The sequence below is a fragment of the Protomyctophum parallelum genome, assembly GCF_964188405.1.
Source record: "Protomyctophum parallelum genome assembly, chromosome: 10".
NCBI lineage: Eukaryota > Metazoa > Chordata > Actinopteri > Myctophiformes > Myctophidae > Protomyctophum > Protomyctophum parallelum.
Window position 1 is genome coordinate 41,699,136 of NC_139704.1, and position 21,665 is coordinate 41,720,800.

The 21,665-nt window shown below is 41.0% G+C and overlaps 1 protein-coding gene across 4 annotated transcripts in view; it reads right to left on the reverse strand.

Annotated features, from left to right (window-relative positions):
- The window catches only part of bicc1a (BicC family RNA binding protein 1a), a 92,092-nt gene that overhangs the window by 65,737 nt on the left and 4,690 nt on the right, over positions 1-21,665 (reverse strand). For all 4 annotated transcript variants that reach the window (XM_083774856.1, XM_083774857.1, XM_083774855.1 and 1 more), the window contains exon 2: positions 3,953-3,999. In XM_083774856.1, coding sequence (XP_083630982.1) covers positions 3,953-3,999 — 47 coding nt within the window. The remainder of the gene's footprint in view (positions 1-3,952; positions 4,000-21,665) is intronic.

The following is a 21,665-nucleotide window of genomic DNA, read 5'->3' on the forward strand; positions in this document are numbered from 1 at the left end:
TGCCTGAATAATGCCACTATAAAATCCCAACTTTTATCGATGTGCCATTGTTGCGCTGAGAACCTTGTGGAGCCTGGCGGTGTACATTATACTTGTGAGGACCTGCTTGGATTCACATGGTCAGTGCGCGCACCGAAAATTCAAAGATCTGCAATCTCATGCGCTGCGTTGTGCATATAGGCTGAGTATAATGGCACGAATGAAACTAGGCCTATAGATTTATTTTGGCGATGCAGAGAATTGATTTTGCGTTGCCAGCGATATCTTTTTTTTTTTCTTGTCTGAAGACTGACCTGTTCCATCACTGTGAACTCCCATGCAGCAGAGCAGCTCCTACAGACCCAGACCAAAACACCTTTTCTCTTTGGCATTTAATTGCACCTGATCGTATTATTGTAATTATGTAGCCTATACTATTTGCCTGTGTTTTTTCTTTTAATTATGTTTTTTTTTTGTGCGCCGATGGTGATGCTCCACTTGTTTCAGCCTGTAGGCCTACAGCCCTTTGGTCAGCTTTTATTGTTTTAAATGTGCTATATAAATAAAGTTTGATTTAGGCTTATATTGGAGCAGGTGCTGGCAAATAACTATAATTACTGTAATGCCATGCAGTGAAGTTGCGCAAATGTCAACTCAATTAGCAAGTGGAGCTGCAGTCTGCAGCACAATGACTGCAGATCTCTTCTTAAAGTTTACTTATTCTGGTTTACTTTCAACCATAAACCATAATATGATTGACAAACCTTGGATTATAATTCTTCATCGACCAACAGCGCATGCAGCATGACTATGAGGTAATTTAACTATGTGTCAGGCTTGAAGAGTTCATTCATGTTACCATTCGTTTACAATTGACAGAGGAGTTTGGATTATATATTTTTTTATTTGATGGAGAGGTAATGCCTGTTTCAGGCGCTGTTTAATTGTTAAATAAAAGACAAATCCAATATGCGCTCCTCTCCATCTTCTGCAGCTAAATCGCTGTTTTATTTTAAGCCTAATTCATTGTGCGTCCCCCCCCCCCCCCCCACAACTTTTGTAAAAAGCCTTACCTTAAGTTTTTTGTTCCATAGAGAGCCTAGAGGGTTTGATTGATTTAAGAGTTGCATTCATGTTACGGTCGGGTGGTGCTTTTTTTGGTGTTTTAACATCTGAGTTTCAATCGGAAGAGAAGCTAAATCCCTACAATTTCTGGATTATATATATTTTTTATTTGAGAGGTAATGCCTGTGTCAGGCAGTTGACTTGTTACGGTCGGATGTTTTATTGAGCCTAATTATTTGTGCGTAACTGCTTTCAAAGATGGAGTGCCGTGATTTTTTTCCACACTTAAACATGATCATCAGGTGTATTTAGGTGTATATGAGGTATAGTTTTTTCAAAAAAGTGTACAGTATTTGTTAAAATGATGTTTTTATGTGGACACACCCACCAGTTCATTAGGTATGCGTGAGTTTAACCGTAGAACCACCCACCTAATCCAGTCCCTCCTTCTCCTCCTTTAAGACCACCCACTTGTCCTAGTCCCTCCCCCTCCTTATAAAAAGACAGCCCATGGCTCTGCCCTTTTGTTTACAAAATGACAAATTGGTGTCTGTAATGTAACAAGAACTCATGTTTTTGTGAATGTTAGAAGTGAACACTTCCCATATTTCTGAGATATCGTATAAGCACCATTATGCACTTATACCGCCACCATCCATGCATAGGCATATAATCCACGCATCCATACCATATCAGATCTGTTTTTTCTGATGTTTTATAATAATTTATTTATTTCCTCCAATTATATTGACCCTATTGTCACAATCAGCTCAGCTCATCATCCAATTAAATCATAGTTTAACAGCAGAAACAATTAGTTTGATAGATCATTTAGCATGAATAATTCTATAAATTTGCCAATATATTGTAGGGCGGCTATTGATTTCCTCCAGCTAAGCACCCTGGCATTAAAACTGTCCTTTACTGACACAAAACACTTGCACTGCCCTATAGGCACATGATGCTCTGGACAGAAGACTCTCCACTCTTGCTCTGATCAAACTCAATTTACAACATGAATGTTCCTTCTGACTGCATTGAGTTTCAGCAAAAGTCGCCAGATTTAAAGAAACAAGTGGCCAAGTCCACAAAAATAAGTCACAGAAATTGCCTTGAATATTTATGAAAACGTTTCAACAACACCAATCCTTTTAACAACATATTAATCTGAGGGTCCTTCACATGAACCATTGGTCAAGTCAACCACATCTCCCCTGAAAGTTACTTATATGAAAACAAGCCCAAGTCGCTTGTAATAGCCAGACATGGCAACATGACTTCCAGCGCGACACAACAACATATTCTAATTCTTGACTTTACAGCCTCGTATACGTATTAGGACCTACATATTGACTACAACAGCCAACAAGAATGCACACTGTGACACTACACTCTGTATCAAAGCCCGACCACTGTGATTATAAAAGAAACAACCTACTCCTTGAGAACAACAAGAGCAACTACAGCAGAGCAGGTAGGCTATATAAGGCTGGTTTGTTGTGGTTTCCTTGATTATCCTGAGGACCCGACGTGAACATTTACTTGCTAACGAAAAACAGTCTGCTCTGCTGTGAACTGGTAATGTGTGAAATGACTGTTTGAAAATCTGCCACAAACTGGCTGGCTGCGCCGTTCAGTTCACACGTGTGTATGTGGCAGGCAGCTCCGCCCACAGAGGTTGTCGTATTTAAAAATATATATAGAGGGGGAGGTGTGTGTGCGTGCAATTTTTTTACGTCACACTATCCGTGTTTACTTCATTGGCCCGTTTGACCGTCAAGTGTTCAGCCTCCAGGAAGAAACCCTAAATACAAAGTTATTACACCATTGCACATAAAAACTACTCCAGGGTGTCTAATGAAGTACTGTCACCCCATAGACACATGAAAAGCTGGAAAAATACAAAAATTGTGGCACTCCATCTTTAAAAGTACATAACCTCCAATTATATGAACTATTGGCTGTATAAATAGACTTGCACATGTTGTCTTTGTTTGCAACAATCACACAAGATGGTTTAGGAAGAAAAAAAAACAAGATGAGGGGAAAAAGCACCACAATGGTCATCAGTTACTGAGCAGCCACACGAGATGTCAAGCCTACTGCTTGATCTTTTTGTGGGCTTAAAATCAGTATAATGTACAATTCCTTGATAAATGACGAATATTATATGCTGCTCCTCTGTCTGCCTTATTAAATATTCTGGGGAAGAAGAAAACAACCTCAAAGGCCATATCAGAACCAAGGGGCTTGTTACCGCAAAACCAACCTCTTTGCTCTACAGTAGTTTTTGAGTGTATCGACCAGCCAATACTCATTATGTGTGCAACAATGACTATTTGGTGAGACAGCGCTTGGCAGATAAAGCCTTCCTGTTCTTTCCCTGGGAAATAAAATACTAAACTTTAATTGTACAGAAGATCTATTCTGTACAATGACTAGCTCAAACAGGCACGGAGGTCAAAAGTGCGTGTGTTCAGGACACAGGAGGTTTTACATCGGTACCATTCCAATACATTTCTCTTACGTTTTGACCCGCAATTATGAACAACTGGAGACGCAGCTGACATCTGCTCCCTTACCACTGTCAGGAGCCAAATTCTCTCCTCGGACACTGGGGTTAGAACACCGTTTTCCAAACAGTGGATCGGGGACCCATTTGTGGGTCACAGTCCCATTTTTATGGATCACGAGTAAAAAATGAGCAGATATACAAGCTCACAACATGTCGCATTGTGACGCGTTGTGAGCTTGTAAATCTGCTATTTTGGGTTTGGGTCCCGGGCCGGGAAGACTTCAAATTTCTCTTTCTCTGAGTCTTCAACAAAAACGTTTGGGAACCTGCTGGGATAGAACATTACGGCAAAAGTGAATGCAAGGCCAGTCGGACAGCAGACTACGCACTCACCTTCTGGAAGAAATCCTCGCCTCCATTAACTCGACCCTCAGAGGCAGCTGTAAGAGAGACAGAAAGAAAATGAAAAACAATGTACAGCATAACCACTTTGAGCCGTTCAATGTTAAACACACAGTGTAACAGTAACAAAGCCAAAAATCATGCACGGGTCCAGGAAGTGTCAGGCCCGTATCTTCACATTATTATGATCTGAACTTTGTGGATCGCCATTCCTTAGGGTGTTGTGGTTGGCCCAGGCTATTGATATCACTCATTTTGTCAGACTTCAACAAGACCGTTTCGAGTGATTTTCTATAATCCCTTTGCTTGGGCTACAGCTTCTATGCAATAAATTGACGGATCCAGTAATAATATTTGAACAGTTTATGGTAGCTGTTAATGGCCGATGGTCAGACCACATTTGGACGTAATTTTCACCTTATTTGAATGCTACTGCACTACTGAAAATAAATAAATAAACAGCATCCATATATAATGCCTAATTTACACTTTGTTACACGATGGCATCGCTTGCCAACAAGAACAGATCTGTTCTTTTCAGCAAGTGACACCATCATGAAATGGATTATATAAATTGAGCTTTGGCTAATGGTAGGGCGCACATGAACTCAACAGAGCTACAGCACCAGGCACCTGACATTGAGCAGACTAGTAGGAGGCCTCTGTCCTTTTAAACTAACTTTCCAGGGAAAGAGAGAAAAACATGGAGCTCCCTCATCTGGTATAGTAAGTCGAACAGCGAGCCAACCATCACAGCGAGTCAAGCCTTTGTCTCACCGTCACATCTGCAAGTCCTTTGGACTGCGGCAGGCAGCTCTCATAATGTTAAATACATAACTGTGAGTGTGATCTGAGGAGAATTCTAGTGTTCTTTTGGGAGAGCTATAGTGTGCTGGGATGTAATGATGCATTTCAGTCAGGGTACTCAAGATGGATTTAATGCTCTGAGAAAATCTGGGTCAGCAGTGGAGCTGGTATGGCTCTTACTGTCATGAATACTGGTCTCTGTGTAATGACAAGAATGTGATGTTATGATTAGGTGGACCAAAAGCCCGGCTATGTTTCAACTGCAGAGAACAATGCTTTTAATTCAGAATATGTCCAAGACATGTCAGCTTTTAGAGTGATTAATGGCCTAGATGAGTTGGGTGGAAACATATTAATGTTGATTGAAATCTATACAAGCATACAGTAGAATGCTACTTTGCGCTACCACTGTAATGAAGGAACACAGATGAATCCTTAATGAGGTCACAACTCACAAGTGAGCTTGTAGTAGACCCCATAGAGCACCGAAGTCTGACGTCAATATCGGTAGAGGGCGCAAATCCACAGGTTCATGTACTTTTTGTTTGCATTGTAATCCTCATAGGGGATTTTTGATCGCCTCATAAGAACTGTGTTTGAAAAATAAGCATGTCATCCCAGCCATTTCACTCATATGGATATGAAGAATCAACTGACTGAGATAAAATTGTTACTGCTACTAGAAACAGACTGTATCATATATGAGTGACTGACTGTCGCAAACGATACAGAGACACCTCCCTGACAATAACGGTATAACGCAGAGACCACAATGCTTATATGAAAGGATTTTAAGATGAGCCCATGTTATTCTCCATAGAGAAATTACTTCCGTGAACCAGGGGGTGAGTGAGTGACGTCAGGACTTCGGCGCTCTATTTTCATGTGGTTTTAACCCATTAAGTCCTGAGGCTGATTCTACACTTCTAAATCAGTAGTTCCCAATATTTTCCACGCCAAGGACCCCCAAAATGATATGTATTTAACTGCAGACACCCATCTTAAAATGTTTTGTACCAGGGACGATTTGTGCTAAAAAGGTTCCTGGTTTTAATGGATTAAATGCAGCAAAATAACTGTACTGTTACTGTACATACTAGAGATTTGAATATCACTGGACTTCAGGGGAGCAAGACATTGTTGGGATATACAGTACAAAAGCAAGCTTTACAGTTTACAGTATTTACAGTTATTTTCTCTTCACGGTAACTGACAGCTGATCATGGTGTCAGACAGTCTGAGAATGTTCTGTACACATCTGAGGTTGAATAAATAACCCCCCCCCCCCCTCTGTATAGGAAGAGCATTATGTTGGCGGTCTTAGGGCACACAGTTCTGTAGGGTATGACAACAATTATGTGACCCCTGGGTGTGAACTGCATTGCTATGACTTTCCCCATCAACACCACATTTTAAAAGCTTCAAACATAGCAAATTAATGACCACTGCTAAACATGGTTTTCTTTTGCAAAACAGACCAGACAGCATGGCCCCTAGTGATGTTGTAATGCCTAGATTGTGCACGTTCAACACATGCTCATATGTACAGGCTCCCACGACAAACCAGCCCCTTCCTACTCCACAGCTGTTTCACATGAGGGCCTGCCTTATACCCACGGTAAAGGCCAGTACATTTCACATCATAACACTACAGTCTATGCCAAATAGCCCCCCTCCCTTCCCCCATATCGACAATGGAAATAAATTATTATCTCCATGTGGATCATTGTTGAGAATGGGAGTAGCTGGGGTTGAGCCTTGAGAACGCTGTGTATCTGAACAATGTTTCAACATTTTCCAAGTGTAATACTAGCGTAAACGGCCTCACACTTTGCTTGGACAGCAGAGGAATGACAGAAGAGTTCCAGCCTGCTACGGTCCCGTCAGCCTTCCATCATGCTTGTGCTTCTCAATGTCGTTGCACATCCTCATTTCGGACAACAGAGCGCTGACATCAACGTGACGACACCACATACTTGTGAACACAAACACTCTAAAGTCGTGGGTGGTATTTCTTCTGTTGTGCTGCTAAACTCACTTTATGTCAAATCCAATTTTCACAAGCGTATTGCTTTGTAGAGCACCGACGTATGAAAGGAAACAATTTATAATGCTGCGTTCAGATGAGAGCTATGCACATTGAACTGTTGTTTTCTTCTTATGTGCAACACCAAATTAGTAACAGAATACTGGACGTGACCCACAATGAAGTGGCTCCAATTTGTGTTCAGGCACACATACAGTGTAAAAAACATTTTGGGAAATCAAATGGAATTGATAAGAAATAAATTAAAAGCAAAGATGAGAGTGGACACTGGCCACTGTGGCCAGTCCAAGGTCAGTTTTCCCTGCACCCGGAGCAAGGTCTGAAAATTGTGGAATGTGGAGTAACTTACAGTAACACATCTCAGACACTGAACTGAGGTAAGTTATGCAAGTGTTTTCACCACACCTAATCAGCGGGGGTCAGACAATCTTCATTTCTCAAAAGGAGTCACACAAAGTAAAGTTGTGATCAAGAGTAAGAAATGAGAAGGAGCAGGTGATAGGAAGTATTAATATCTCGGGTAGGGTTTCAGATCATAATCATCCGTCCAGCAGCAATGAAGTGGAAGGACGGAGGAGGACGGAGAGAACGGTCCCGATTTAAGTGTCTGGTTCCTGGGTGGCCAGGAGTAATAAGGGATTAGGAAAGCACTTGTTACAACTGTTTCCTGTTAAGAACTAAAACAATCACAAACTATGAACGCAGCGATATCCCACTGTCTCGGCTCGCGAAACCTCTTTCTCTTCTCCTCCTCTGTCTTTTCTCATGAATACAGCTGGTTTTTCATTAGAAGCTTTAAGTGCGAGATACCCAAACGAACACAAATGAATCTGGGAACATCCAATGTTATATTAGAATGAATATTGCTCCACTAAAACACACAGACATACAATCTCTTTCTGTCCAACCTCTGTGTTTGTATAAAAACTCAACAAAACTACATCCCTCAAAGAATGTCCCTCTGCTGCCAGACCTAAATTAGAAACAGACAGGAATAAAGTGCAAAAGAAGTTTGTAAAAATGTAAATGCTAATGTCAAACATCCCACTGAATGCATGAACACAATAGGGTCAAAATATGCCCAGAAAACGGTGTGCCTTTGAAATCTACTCAGCATATAATTCATCAATCTATTATTTGAGCTGTCGTCAGCTTGTAAATCTCCTGGCTGGCTATATATGACGGGGACCTCTCATTATGCACAGAGGGAAAGAAAAACAGTTACTGGACTAGGCATGAAATGATGCAAGACACACAAAATAGAAAACACTCCGCTGTACTTGTAGGATGATGTGTGCCTGCGGAGAGACAGATGAATAGCTACTTACATTTGTGACATTTGAGATGGTTTTAAACGGAGCACAAAAACGGAGCAAAACACCACCAGCAGGGCAGTAAGTACAACTTTGGCCATAAAAGAAAGACATAACAATTTGGCAGACTTTTACATATTTTCTCAGCTTTTGTCACTACACTGTAATTCTTGAGTGTTCATTTACCACTCCTTAACCCATTCTGACCGGGCACCCATTTTGGTGTTAGCATCATGTTATGCTTTAGCTATTTAAAAATAGCAGATCTACAAGCTCATATCGCGCCACCGAGTGGCGCGATACGAGCTTGTAGGTCTGCTATTTTTTGAAAAATCGAAGAACGACTGACATTTTTAGAATCTGATCTCAGGTCAGAATGGGTTCATCAGACCAGTGTGTATCCGGCGGAAACCTCGTATGAATCAATATACTTCGTTGACAGAGGTCCCCTAGAAGTCTATACATGGTTCCCTCTATACATGGTTCCCTAAACATGGTTCCCTCTTTCACCCCCCCCCCCCCCCCCACACACACACTCCAAATATTACCAAAAATAGCAAATACTGTATACAAGCTCACGTGCTACACTGCGAGCTTGTAGATCTGCTGTTTTTGTTGAATGTTCGCCTTATAATAGGGACACTAAGGTTCATGTTGCTAAATAAGTATAGATCCGTTTTAAAAACGTATACACTCCAACTTAAATGCTCATTTTGCTGTGTATTTTTGCACTTGAACTTCACTTGCCCTTGTTCTAAGTAAGCCTCTATAATTCAGCTAAATGCCAAAATTGTTTTCTAAGAATTAGCAATTAAGCAGTCTTAAAGTTAGTGTGATATTTGTGCAAACTGTAAAGGTTAAAACTCTATATTTAGATAGTAATCATTACTATAGAGTATAGACTATAGAGCGTTCCAGCTCTAATAAACAGAAGATATTTTTTCAGTTGGGTTTTCATTAATTTCACCCAATCAGAAGAGAGTACCCATTACAATTTGTCACCTTCAAATATAGTGTTCCAGTAAAAAATGTGCCTCCTCATTTCTTTCTCTGTGTCATCACTTCTCTCTCCTGACTGGATACATTTGGGGCACGTTCGGAAATAGCTCACTGAGTGCACTGTGCAATGCAAACTAATAAGCGAGTGCGCTCCGTTGCGGTATTTCCGAACGTGCCCATAGTTACATAGTATCCCGACCTGAAAATGCATTTTCGTTTACTAATGAGCTGGAGAGACAGGGAGACCCCTGTTACTGAACAAACTTTCTCTATAATATATCACTTACTGCACCTTTACATACAAATCAACAATACAAGTAAACTAAATTGACAACAGTGAAAAAAAGAACACACAAAAATCACAAATCATGTATGCAAGCATCTGGGGCTGGGAGGAATCTGTTGCACGATGCGAGTAAAAAGTAAAAACACGAGGATCATGCACTGAGAGAGCAAAACATCCTGTTGGCAAATGCCGTGGCGTGGTGTGCAGACGGGCCGTGGGAGAACACATTAGGGCGTCCCGTGAGCTCTGGGGTACATAAGTTACGGGGAGGACACCAGAGAATCAGAGATCCACTCCTACAAACGCTGCACTAGGCCCAGTTCTCCATCAGCCAACCATGACGATATACTACTAAGACCTCACAGCTTCACAATGACTTCCATCTGACTCAAAACAATTGGAATGACGTTATATTTGTTGCAGGGTAATTCCGCTGTTGGTCTCTGATGCTAAAGGTCTTTACACAACAGAAGCATGACGGAAAAACTAATCCAAACCGTCATCTGCAAATATTTCACATTAAATACAGTCATACAAGTTAATGCTTTAATATATTCGCAGTGACAAATAGACCTTGTTTCGGGGGAAATAATGATGCTGCTTACTCTTAAATACTAACACTACTACTATTTTATACTTTGTCATGTGGCCGTGTGTCACTCGCTGACAAGAAGAGAGTTTCAAGTGACAAAAATGCAAGGCTTTAGAATGGCGGCGGTGGAAAATATGTTAGCAAAAAAAGTGCATGGATGGAATGAGCTGCAGGTCATATGAGGACAGCGTAGCGCTCCTTACTTCCTTCCAGCATAGCAGATTGTTAAAGGATCACAGAGGAGTTACAACACGGAGACCTCTTAGCGCATATTAGATGTCGCAATCGATACCGTCCGGCGTCCGCAGACATTTCTCGCCGAGATAATGGAAGCGTATAACTTGATGTTGACTTGTGAGTGGTGATCTCTGACGTCTCCATTAATGATATAAAGCAAACACGAGGGACGCAGTTAATCAGATCCACACCCATTAGCATAGCGCTGGATATGCTGCTAAAGGCAATAATTCAGCTGGCCAAAACTCCACCACGGCATGCACTGGAATGACAGCACGTTTAAGTTGGAGCTGGAGAGGATGTCTAACACTGGTGGTGGATTAATTGGGCTCTGGTATCCATTATGTTGTGGATAGAGTAAATCTGAGTGGGAGATTCAGTATTGTTTGGGGGGGGGGGGGGATGTAAACAGGCTTGGAGCACTAGGATGATGGCTTCGTTCCATATTTAACCACATTCAGAGAAAAGGAGATACTGGGCCTGATGTGAAACAACAAGACATACAATGGTAACAGTAATGGTTTTAACTTCCTGCGAAAATCCAACTTGAATGGAGCGTAAAAAGTAAATGACATCTATCTATAAATGCACCAAGTCTATGTGTGTGTGTGTGTGTACGTACGTGTGTACATCTGTAATCAAATTCGATACAAACGTTCCACAATCCACACCCCCAAAAGGAGTGCAGTGCCCGGTGTCGAGTCCGTCGGATAGCCGGTCCAGAACCAGCACAAAAGCCTGTGCCCTATCCCCCCACCTCTTTCTTTTTCTTCTGAAGATGCAAGTAGGCCGGGCACAGCGCACGCTTCCGACCAGCAGCAATAAGTTTGGTTTGATTGATGTATGTTATACAGTATGTGTTTCAAGCCTTATGACCTGCTGTAAAACCAATTGCCCTTCGGGGACACTAATAAATAACCTTGAACCTTGAACCTTGCCCAGGCTCTGGACCTGATCACCCCTATATCTCCATATATGGAGCTGGTCTGTTCTGTCATCTGCATAGACTCCATATTTGGGCATGCCTGACAAAGAACTCCATATATGGGCATAAAAGGGACACAGACTGTAATAACTGGGTGTGTCATGCATTTTCAACTTGCATCGTTCCAAGTAGGCCAGTGCCCAATGGGCACGGCTCTAGTAGAAATCTGATTGTGTCCGTCCTGCCCACTCTTTAGCTATCAAAATGAGTTACAGTAGTTACTACCGTATGTGATCTGTTTGTGAACAACTCCATACAAATCATAATGCACTGTTCAGTGGCAAAGCTGCATTATACCAATTTGTGGGCATGCTAGTGTGGTGGTCCACAGTATGCATTGGACAAATGGAAAATGGCAATATTTATTTATTATTTACTTCACCAATCACAACATAAGTGCTTCACGTAGAAATGATGGCTTTATGTGTATAGATTATCAGCAACAATCAAATTGTCATTCTTTTGTCATTCACTTTTGTTTTACCAAGATTTCCTGGTGCAGAGTAGACTGTTCTTTATACACTTCTGTTTCGCGACGTTGTGTAGCATGAGCTGTGATCAGTCACATACAGTACAATCTGGGGAGTGGGAACCCATTGACAAAAAAAAGGAAAAACTGCACCCTCTTTTCGTGAGTCAACAGTCTGTCTCGAGAGACTACATGCCGTATAGATAATATATATAATATAATATATATATATATATATATTCTATATGACTTGGCCTTCTGCCACATGGTGATCATAAAAAAAGATTATTTTAGAAAGGCTGGCAAATCACAGTGACCTTTCTGATGTGTGACAGCCTTGGTTATGATTCATGGGACACACATGTGCCAATATCTGTCAATCCCTTCAAACACAACACAATCCATCCGCACCACAAGCACCCAAGGATATGGGCAGAGGGTGTCTAAGTCTATGCACATCTGGTACCCCCATGACCTACAGGTATGCCACACAGTCCAAGTATCGAAAAACAAAACAATTCATACCAAAAGGAGCATGAAGAACACAGGGAAACCCCAAAGGCACCAGTTAAATCTCTAAATCACGGAGCCTGCTTTGACAAATCCCTGTGGACTAGCAATAATGACAAGGGGACTAAGAGCTGGTGGAGCGCGAAGAAGGTGAAGACTGTAAGTGAAACAAGCATTAAAATGAGCCAATATTCAAACTACTTTTTACTCTCTTGCCAGCGATCAGGATAGGATTCTGAAAGAAATTATGTCTGTTTTCTTAAAGAGAAATAAAGGAGCCATTGTGAATTAATACGAAGACAAATGAGTACTTATGACAGATAAATTGCCAAGAAGCAATATATCACCCGGAAAAGGAAATCTCTGTCGGCATATTTCAACTCTGCCTGGACTGGCAAATGGTGTGGCATCTTTTTTCAATCAAAGCCTCTTGTATGCATTTCCAAGTTTCCAAAATCGCAACCCAACCTGCATGCAATTACTGTAAGACAGCAAGTTGCCTTAATGTTGGAGCCAAATTTGAGATATATTGTCTGTTTTGGAAGGACTACAACTAGTTTGGAGGAACTACACTTCCTATTAAGTGGAGGGAAAGCAGGATGTTGTCCTCACACCAGCCTCTTTCCCCATGGTGCTTTGCAGAGCTCCGTGGTGCAGCTCTCAGCTGATTCAACACAGAGCTAATGACTCAGCCTCAGGAGTCACATATAAACACACACACACACACACACACACACACACACACACACACACACACACACACACACACACACACACACACACACACACACACACACACACACACACACACACACACACACACACACACACACACACACACACACACAAATAGTCAAAGGTGTTAAATAGCTCACTATTCTGATAGCAATCATTGTGTACATGTTAAGGCTTCATATCTCTACAGCTCTTTATACATATCAGAGATTCTACATTTCCCAAAAGGATCTGCACAATCACATATTTCAGTCTGACAAGAAGCAGGGATAAAACTTAAAACGTATCTCCTATTCCTCCCTCCACCCAGCAAATCAAACTCTGCTCACCAAATACATGAACACATCCATCACACATGCACATACAGTACCTGCACATACACCAAATATAGCCCATGTATAGCTGCTCATTTCTGTCTGACATTAAAATAAACGAATAACCGAATGGGCTGCTGATATGCTATCAAAGAAAGTATATCGGCCCAGGCCGTAGCGTAACGGTCTGGGCACCGGACTGGTGATCCAGTCGCGGTGTGCCGCGGGTTCGACTCCCGGACCCGACACGGCCTTTACCGCATGTCATCCCCCCATCTCTCTCCCGTTTCCTGTCAGCCTACTTTCTATCCCTTAAAAAATCAATAAAGGCGTAAGCCGCAAAAAACATATCTTAAAAAAAAAAAAAAAAGAAAGTATATCAAGGAAACTCAATATACAAGTAGTAATATCAAGAAATGACGTGATAGACTAGTACTATGACTCAGAATATGACCATGACATATGCTACTATATTAAGTGTGACTTGATATACTACTATGACTCATTCGTAGAATATGGCCATGATAATAATGCTCTTGGGACTGAGAGAGTAACGCATTCCGTCTGAACAACAAACTTCAATCTACAAACACCAATATATGTGGATACAAGCCAAATGTTCAAAGTCAAACTATTCTATGATCCAGGGATGTGCAGTGGACTGGACACCCAAACTATCTGCAGAGTGCAGACTTATTTTTTACCTATTTTATCACCCGATTTTGTAACCCATTTTTCACCTGGTGCCAGTTGCCTAAACTGTGATTCTGGCACTACACTCCCTCTGCCAACCTGGGGAGAGCCCCGAAGTGGGCTCATGCTTCCTTCAATGCATGAGGAGTGAGCAGGCCTTATCTTATCACCTGACAGTGGGGAGTTTCCCCGGTAGGACTAGGACGCATTGTGTGGAAGCAACACGTTATCCCAACATGGCCTGAGGCAAACAATGCAATTAAACCTTTAAAACTGGGAATGCAGATTGAGCACCACCACCGATATAACATCATAATAGTTGTGGCACACCGAATAGCTTTGTGTGTCCCTTTGTCCGTATGCGAGTTTGGCGTAGGATCTTTGACCCTGCTTTTTAAAGTGGGTCCCCTTGTCGCGGTGCATATGTTGGTCAGACAAACAGTCCGACAACACCGTCACTCCCAACGTGCGTGGCCGGTTACAACTCACCCGTGGCTCCAAGCATGTGTGGCAGGTTAAAACTAACCTGTGGCAGGTTAAAACTTCAAGGAATCAAACCACAGAGGATAAAATGCCACGCACATACAGTGACTGTATATTACAGTAACTGTATATGGTCATGTCACTATGTCAATCTGAGTGTGACTGGATTGTTGTAAACTCTCTCTACGTGTGTGTGTGTGTGTGTGTGTGTGTGTGTGTGTGTGTGTGTGTGTGTGTGTGTGTGTGTGTGCGCTCGCATATATGTGTGTGCGCGTAGTCGCACCTACACAATCTCTTAACACCTGCCAATCAATTAACGTGATTGGACTCACCAGATTGCACTACTCCATCCCACTGAGGAGAAAAATGAATGACAGACAGAGAAGGGAGTGCAGAGGTTTACTCTATAATCTTCCTGATACAGTATGTTTCTTTAATAAGAAACTTTTTGACCAAACATTTGGTCAAAATTACTACAGCTCTTGAACTCATTGATTTCTGTATTGAGTTTGTTAAATTGGGATGAAGTAACTGGTGAGGCTTGAGACATTTCCTCATGCGATGAGACTGCAATACGAGCAAACATCTCTGAATTCTATAGTCTTTTGTTTCTAATATTCGTTGCCACAACTACAACACTAAGTCAAATTCCTTGCAATGTACAAATATAGCATAGATTAGTTGAAATATTACACAGTGCTCTAAACATTCAATAAATAGATGGACACAAATAGATACCAATATGCAAATCCAGGCAAATGCATGCTTATATTACACACCCATACAATAATGACACATTGTAGGCCAAATATCTAACACAGATGTTTGGATAGCAAAGCAGTCCAAAAGATTGGCACGCTCAACTCACAAGACAAGACTTAGATTAATTACGGATGCATATTCTTAAATGCATAATAAAAAAAAGGGAACATCCGCTCTCACGATATAAATTTACATTCTTTCAATGCAGCAGTCAAACACTGCTGCTATGTATTAAAAGAAGGATGTACATGTATGTCTTCACTGCAGATGTTCCCTTGTTTATTATGGATAGCAAACAACAAACTGGGCCTCAAAGGTCATACACACTAGTATCAATACCATCCTAAACTGTTCTCAACCCCCAAAGAACCTGGTACACACAGAAGGGATGTGTCTGATGAGTGCCTGGCAGAGGTTACATTTGAGATCAAAATGAAAACACAAGCTTCAGTCTGCCATTGTACACTGCCATGGCAATAATATGGAATCCTGGCAAAAGGCCAAAGAGTAACACTTAACTGCTTCTGCGAGACTACAATGATATCTACCGTAATCACTACGGAAGGATTGGGGAAGTTGGAGCGACAGTGGTTGTCCACTTAGTGTATCAGAACTTCCAGATTGTTGGCCTACTGACCTGTAACATCATACCTCTCGTACCTCTGTTAATCTTTGCAATGTGTTTAAGATCTTGATATTCTATTTCCATTTGTGATCACCCCATCTCATAGAGCTGTTGCTTGTATAACTACCCCTGCCCCCCTCGCCATATTATTTCAATGTCCAGTCTACATGGACAACAATAACATTCTATTTAACCAAAGTGAAAATAAGTAGCAATATAAATCTTACGTTGATTTCAAGGGGGACATTCCATTAACACTTGATTGAACTCGACTCAAAGGTTACACAAAATCAACACCTGTCTTCATGTTTCTTTCCACAGCATAATTTGTCCTCCAAAATGGCTTCTCATCTCGATGCCTGCAGGGTTTCCAGGCAACTATGATATCAAGTAAATAAACAGCATCCCAGATGTTGCTGTCCAGCAGACAAAGACAAAAGCACGGCAGAGACTAGTCACTAGACTCACTCACCATGAGTTCAAAAGGACGAGACAGCCCCTTAGACTAGAGAATTAACTCATCCCCAAGTAAAGCAAAGTACAATTCTTAACTCAAAGTAATTAACCACTTTCTACATGGCATGCTTGTTTTGAGCATGTCATTATAGGCAAAGATTTTCACAAATGTACACAAACAGAGAAATAGCTAATCTCCAAACTTTCAACGCCACATTGCCTTGTGAGCTTGTAGACTTCCTTGTAGATTTCCAGACAAAGCATGAAATGGGTCTTACGGAGTAGTTAACTATAACTGTTTGAATGTGTCCATATACGCCACCACTGTACAGTTCTTAAAAGACATAGGTTTTACACATTGCTAAACCAGAATTGGGATACCTAGGTAGTGTGTATTTTCTGTCAAATTATAAACTGTGGAAATCATAGCAGGAATAATTATTACATAGAAAAAAGGCTTAAGTATGGTTCAGAAAGGGCATTACACAATGGCAGTACATTCTTGGTACCTGGTAGTGGTATCTACTGTGTGAGAGAGATCCCAGAGTTTAGGGCAGGGGTGCCCAAAAGGTAGATCACAAAGGCTGTGCAGGTAGACCACATCACATGCTCCTAAAAAATGTATAATTTAACTATAAAGAAAAACGTTAAAAATTTAAAAAGACAAAGAAAGAAATCTAAGCAATAAGCATATGCGAAAAGGAGTGAGAAAAGGTAAGTAGCATTACAAATTTAAATACACAAATACAGGGCCGGCACCCTGGGCGTGTTCCTGTGGGTCTGGAAGTTTCGGGGACCCCCCGGGGACGCCCACACGGAGTTGCACCACTTACTTCACATGGGTGTGATTTTTTACTATTTTCAGCAATGGGAAAATATTTTGGGGGGTAGATCTTGTTGAACTGATCATTTTGAAAGTAGCTGTCAAAAAAGTGTGGGCACCCCTGGTCTAGGGAGTCACTCTTACTGCACATGCGCTGTAAGCACCGATCAGCGCTATTATTCATTTTGTGTATTCATCAGCGATTCAATCCTGGTACTGTATATATTAAACCTTTCCCCCAAGAGAATTCCTTCCACTGGCACGTCTAATACTCTAATAGTCTTTTTTTAAGATGAAGAAAAAAAGATTACACACAAGCACTCATGGGAAATGCACATAATTCAATTAGGGCCCTTTTTTTACCGCCGTCAGGCCCTCTCAGCCCAAACTAAATAAGATGAGGTTTCCTTTTTATTTTTTCTGTTCTCCTTCTACTGTATCTAAGTGGAGAATATTCAAGCAATGGTCGGGCCGCGGTCCAAGGGGGGTATTCTAATAAAAAAAGCATTTTCTCCAATCAGGACAAGTGGAGAAAAGGCAGATTGTACTGGATGTTGAATGAGAAGAGAGAACAACAAACCGAAAACCGTGGCCCTCCAAAGATAAACACTCAAAGCTCTTGAGGGAGCGGGAAGGGCTGGTAAGTGTGTGTGTGGAGTGTGAGCACATGCACATGCGACTGAACTGTATGTGTATGCACGTATGAGTGGCGAGTGTGCCCATGTGCGGGAGAGAAGGGGGGGTGCCCCCCTAAGAAAATTCTAAAATAGCAACCGCAAACCAGACAGAATGTAAATCTGCACTTTGAAAACGACCGAAGAAAAGAGCTTTGAGGGAAATAGAAAAACAGGTATTCATTTCAGCCCATTTACAGTTCCAGAAGCAAGAGAAATTGGTCAGAGCATTGCAGCTCATTGAAATATGACTCCAGGTTTTATTTTCTTGAGTAATGAATCACAGGTTTTTCCAACGACCAGAGCTCAATTATATTAGAGCTCCTGAAAGCTTCATCATGCCCAGGATGAAGGAATTCAATGTGTAAGCAAAAGTCAAATAGAGCTGTTTAATTGTATCAGCATGTTTCAGTAGAACCTGGACGAAAGGAAAGGGGAGGGGCTAATCTATGAGTGTAAATCCAGCGAATGCAACTGAATTCGACATGGAAATTGACCAAAGATTAGAGTGGCACACGACCGACAAAAAGCCACATAACTTGTATTTTCTGCATGTTACAGTATACTGAAATAGATACGGGTACAGTATAAATTAAAAGAAAGCTTTTCCCCACAAAGCAACTGGATTTGTAGGCCAGAGCAGAGACTCTGTCCAGCACAAGAATATCTTGTTGGAACAGATCTCCTCTATAAAAATAAGCTCAGAATCTGTAGACCCAAGGCAAAATTTGTAATCTAAATTCCACTGGTTGCAGTGGCTTCATAGCCTACTGTGCTGGACTTTGTCTTGATCGTTTCAACAGGCAGGTGTTTGCTAAACTAAATTATGTAATACATTAACACAGAGAAGATCCAACCAAATACATTTAGCTCACACATTTCACAGCAGCTTGCCGTACATCTTAACTCCATTTATAACTCAACACAATAAATGCTGGTTCCATTAACTGGCAACTATCACAAGGTTCTTACATTTAGCTCACAATGACAGGTAGGCAGTAGTCTAATGAATAGCCCACCCACCCCATAAAAAGCAATTACCAAAGTATGGTCAAATTTAGGGTAGCTAAATAACATTGAAAGAAAATATTTAGTGTTGCATGAATTCCATCACCATAATGTTGACAAAAGCATTAATGTAACAACTTTTGAAAATGTCTAATAATGCAAACAAAAACTTTAAACATTAACAATGGAGGCAAGGCCTCCTCTGGTGGTGGTTCTATGCACAAAAGGCATAGGTCAAAGCCAGAACAGTTAAATTGGCATGTTGTGTGTGCTGCACTTAGCAGCTAATTCACCCCATTGAAACACCATTGTACACATCTGCTCCACTCATTTTTACAATCGCTGGAAGATGCATATCATAGTGACTGCCTGCATGACTGCTTGACCTAAATTTACCGTTATTGACGACCCCAGTTAGTGGTGGGTAGGGTGGGGAAAACAGCCTGTTGCAATTCAGGAAATTGTAGTTGGTAATCATTTTCCTTTAGTATGTTTGCAATGTAATTGTGCTGCCCTGGCCTAAATTCACAGACACTGTTGTTATGTGCGATTTTCTTGCCACGTTGCCATTGTTAGGGGAATCAAGCATTCGACCATTTTCCGTCTGCTAATAACAAGTCTTGTTGGGTTAGTGGTACTAGTAGACTCTCGGGTCAGGATAGGCCAAGGATGAAGGGAAACTCCAACTGCTACGGAGTGGATCTGCTAGACGTCTGAACAACAGAGCAGTGTTCTACCACGGCATAGGGAGTGAGCGAAGGGGGAAAAGGAGAAGGAGAGCGAGAAAGCCTGCAGCACATTCCCCACAAGACACTCACTTCCTGTCTGAGGGTCTTACTCAGCACCCAAGAGGAAGAGGAGGAAAAAGGAGGTTGGGGCCCTCACACATGCTCTTACACTCCCTTTCATCATATGGGCATGCAAGGTATCTGCAGGTATGCTGTATCTCAGGGTTGCACGCACAGGTGTCATTTGGGTTCCCATCTCCATGGGATGGCAATTGCCACCCCCTAGTGTTCCCATTTAACCTCAAATAAAAATTATTTAACGCATGACTTAACTGAATGCTTTTTTGCAGATTTATCTGATTTTAGATCAACACTGCCACTAAGTGCATCTCAATCAACGGCCATCCTACATTTGACATTGATGTGACGCGCAAATTACATGACATGTGTTCCTATTTTGGACGAACATTTAAGAAAGGAAAAAACTCCCACACACGCACTGTAGCCACTCATAATGTAATAGCAACTCATAATGTAATAAGGGCTCAAAAAGGCTCATAATGTAATAAACATTACTGTAATAAACTTTACCAGATTTTACCAGATTTTACCAGAGGTGGCCAGCATCATTTTGCTTAGGCAATTAGTTTAATAAGGTGACGATATGAAAGTCTACATTTGTCAACAGAGGTAATAACAATGACAGTGTAAGACTATATGGGCCATATGAAAGTCTACATTTGTCAACAGAGGTAATAACAATGACAGTGTAAGACTATATGGGCCATATGAAAGTCTACATTTGTCAACAGAGGTAATAACAATGACAGTGTAAGACTTTTCTCACCAATATGGGCCATTATTACATTATGAACTTTTATTACATTATGAGCTGCCTATTAAGGCAACTCATAATGTAACACGTCTTTTTTTGAAAAATCTGTTATTACGTTATGCGCTCATGATTTTATTACATTATGAGCTGATTATTACATTATGAGTTTGTATTACATTTAACTTATTACATTATGAGCCTTTTTGAGCCCTTATTACATTATGAGTTGCTATTACATTATGAGTTGCTACACTCCCTCCTACACACCTGTCACCTTTAGGTGTGCAAGAGACTTGCTTCTTATTGAACAATGAACATTAAAAAAAGAATCATACATCTTATATTTGTTACTTTTCAAACTTAGCAAAAATAGCAGATATAAGCTCCAAACACGTTACGACGCATTGTGAGCTTGTAGATCTTTTTAAAAAGATTTTGAAATTTTACCTATGAAATAGGGATTAAGTGGTCACGTTTTTCTTTTCCCTTTCTGAAATGAGTGCATGATTAATTTGAAACATTCAGGCGCATTTCGGACTGCCTCACAAATAAGGTAATCTGAAGTTCAAATTGTTGGCCTCCAAATCAAATTGTGGATGTGAAAATGTCTTGCAGCACAAATCCTGAGCAAAAGAAGCTCCCTACCAACTTTTTGGTCAAGTTTATACACTGAAATAATATGGTGGCACCCTAATGTGCCACCATGTCTCTGCTTTGTTACTCCTTCATTTTTCTCACCAGTATGTTTTATCTCTGCTTATGCTCAGACTTATGGTCCAACATTTATGAATGCCCCAATACCTGGGGCAAATGAAAGAAATGACACAGGAATACAACCAATAGCAACTTAGCAAGCTATCATGCGAGGAGAGGACACTGCTTCAACATCGCCATAATAATTTCCAATTAAAGTGTTCCAACTGTATGAGCAGCACACTGCAGAGCTTAATTGGTTTTACTTAGTTTACGGGACCATCAATTTAGTCCAAAGTGTGCTTTACTGCACAAAGCAAAACATATTTGAGGAAAACGTATTGCATGCAGGCAGATAGGTACAGATAGTTTGTTTAGGATAAAATACTTGACTTAAGACATGTTTCCTGCTTTCAGACTTCTGAATTACCAGCCAGTGTTTTATTAAAGGTTTTATGACATTCATTTTCATTTATTTTTACTTTTAGGTTTTATGACCTCAATTACACCCAAAAAACCTGAACTTTGAACATTCAGTGGATTTTCTGTGGTCTGAAGTTGTCTTTGGGGTTTGGAAGCCTTTTGAGCTACAATGAAAACAGGCAACACAGTGAAACAGTGACATCTGCT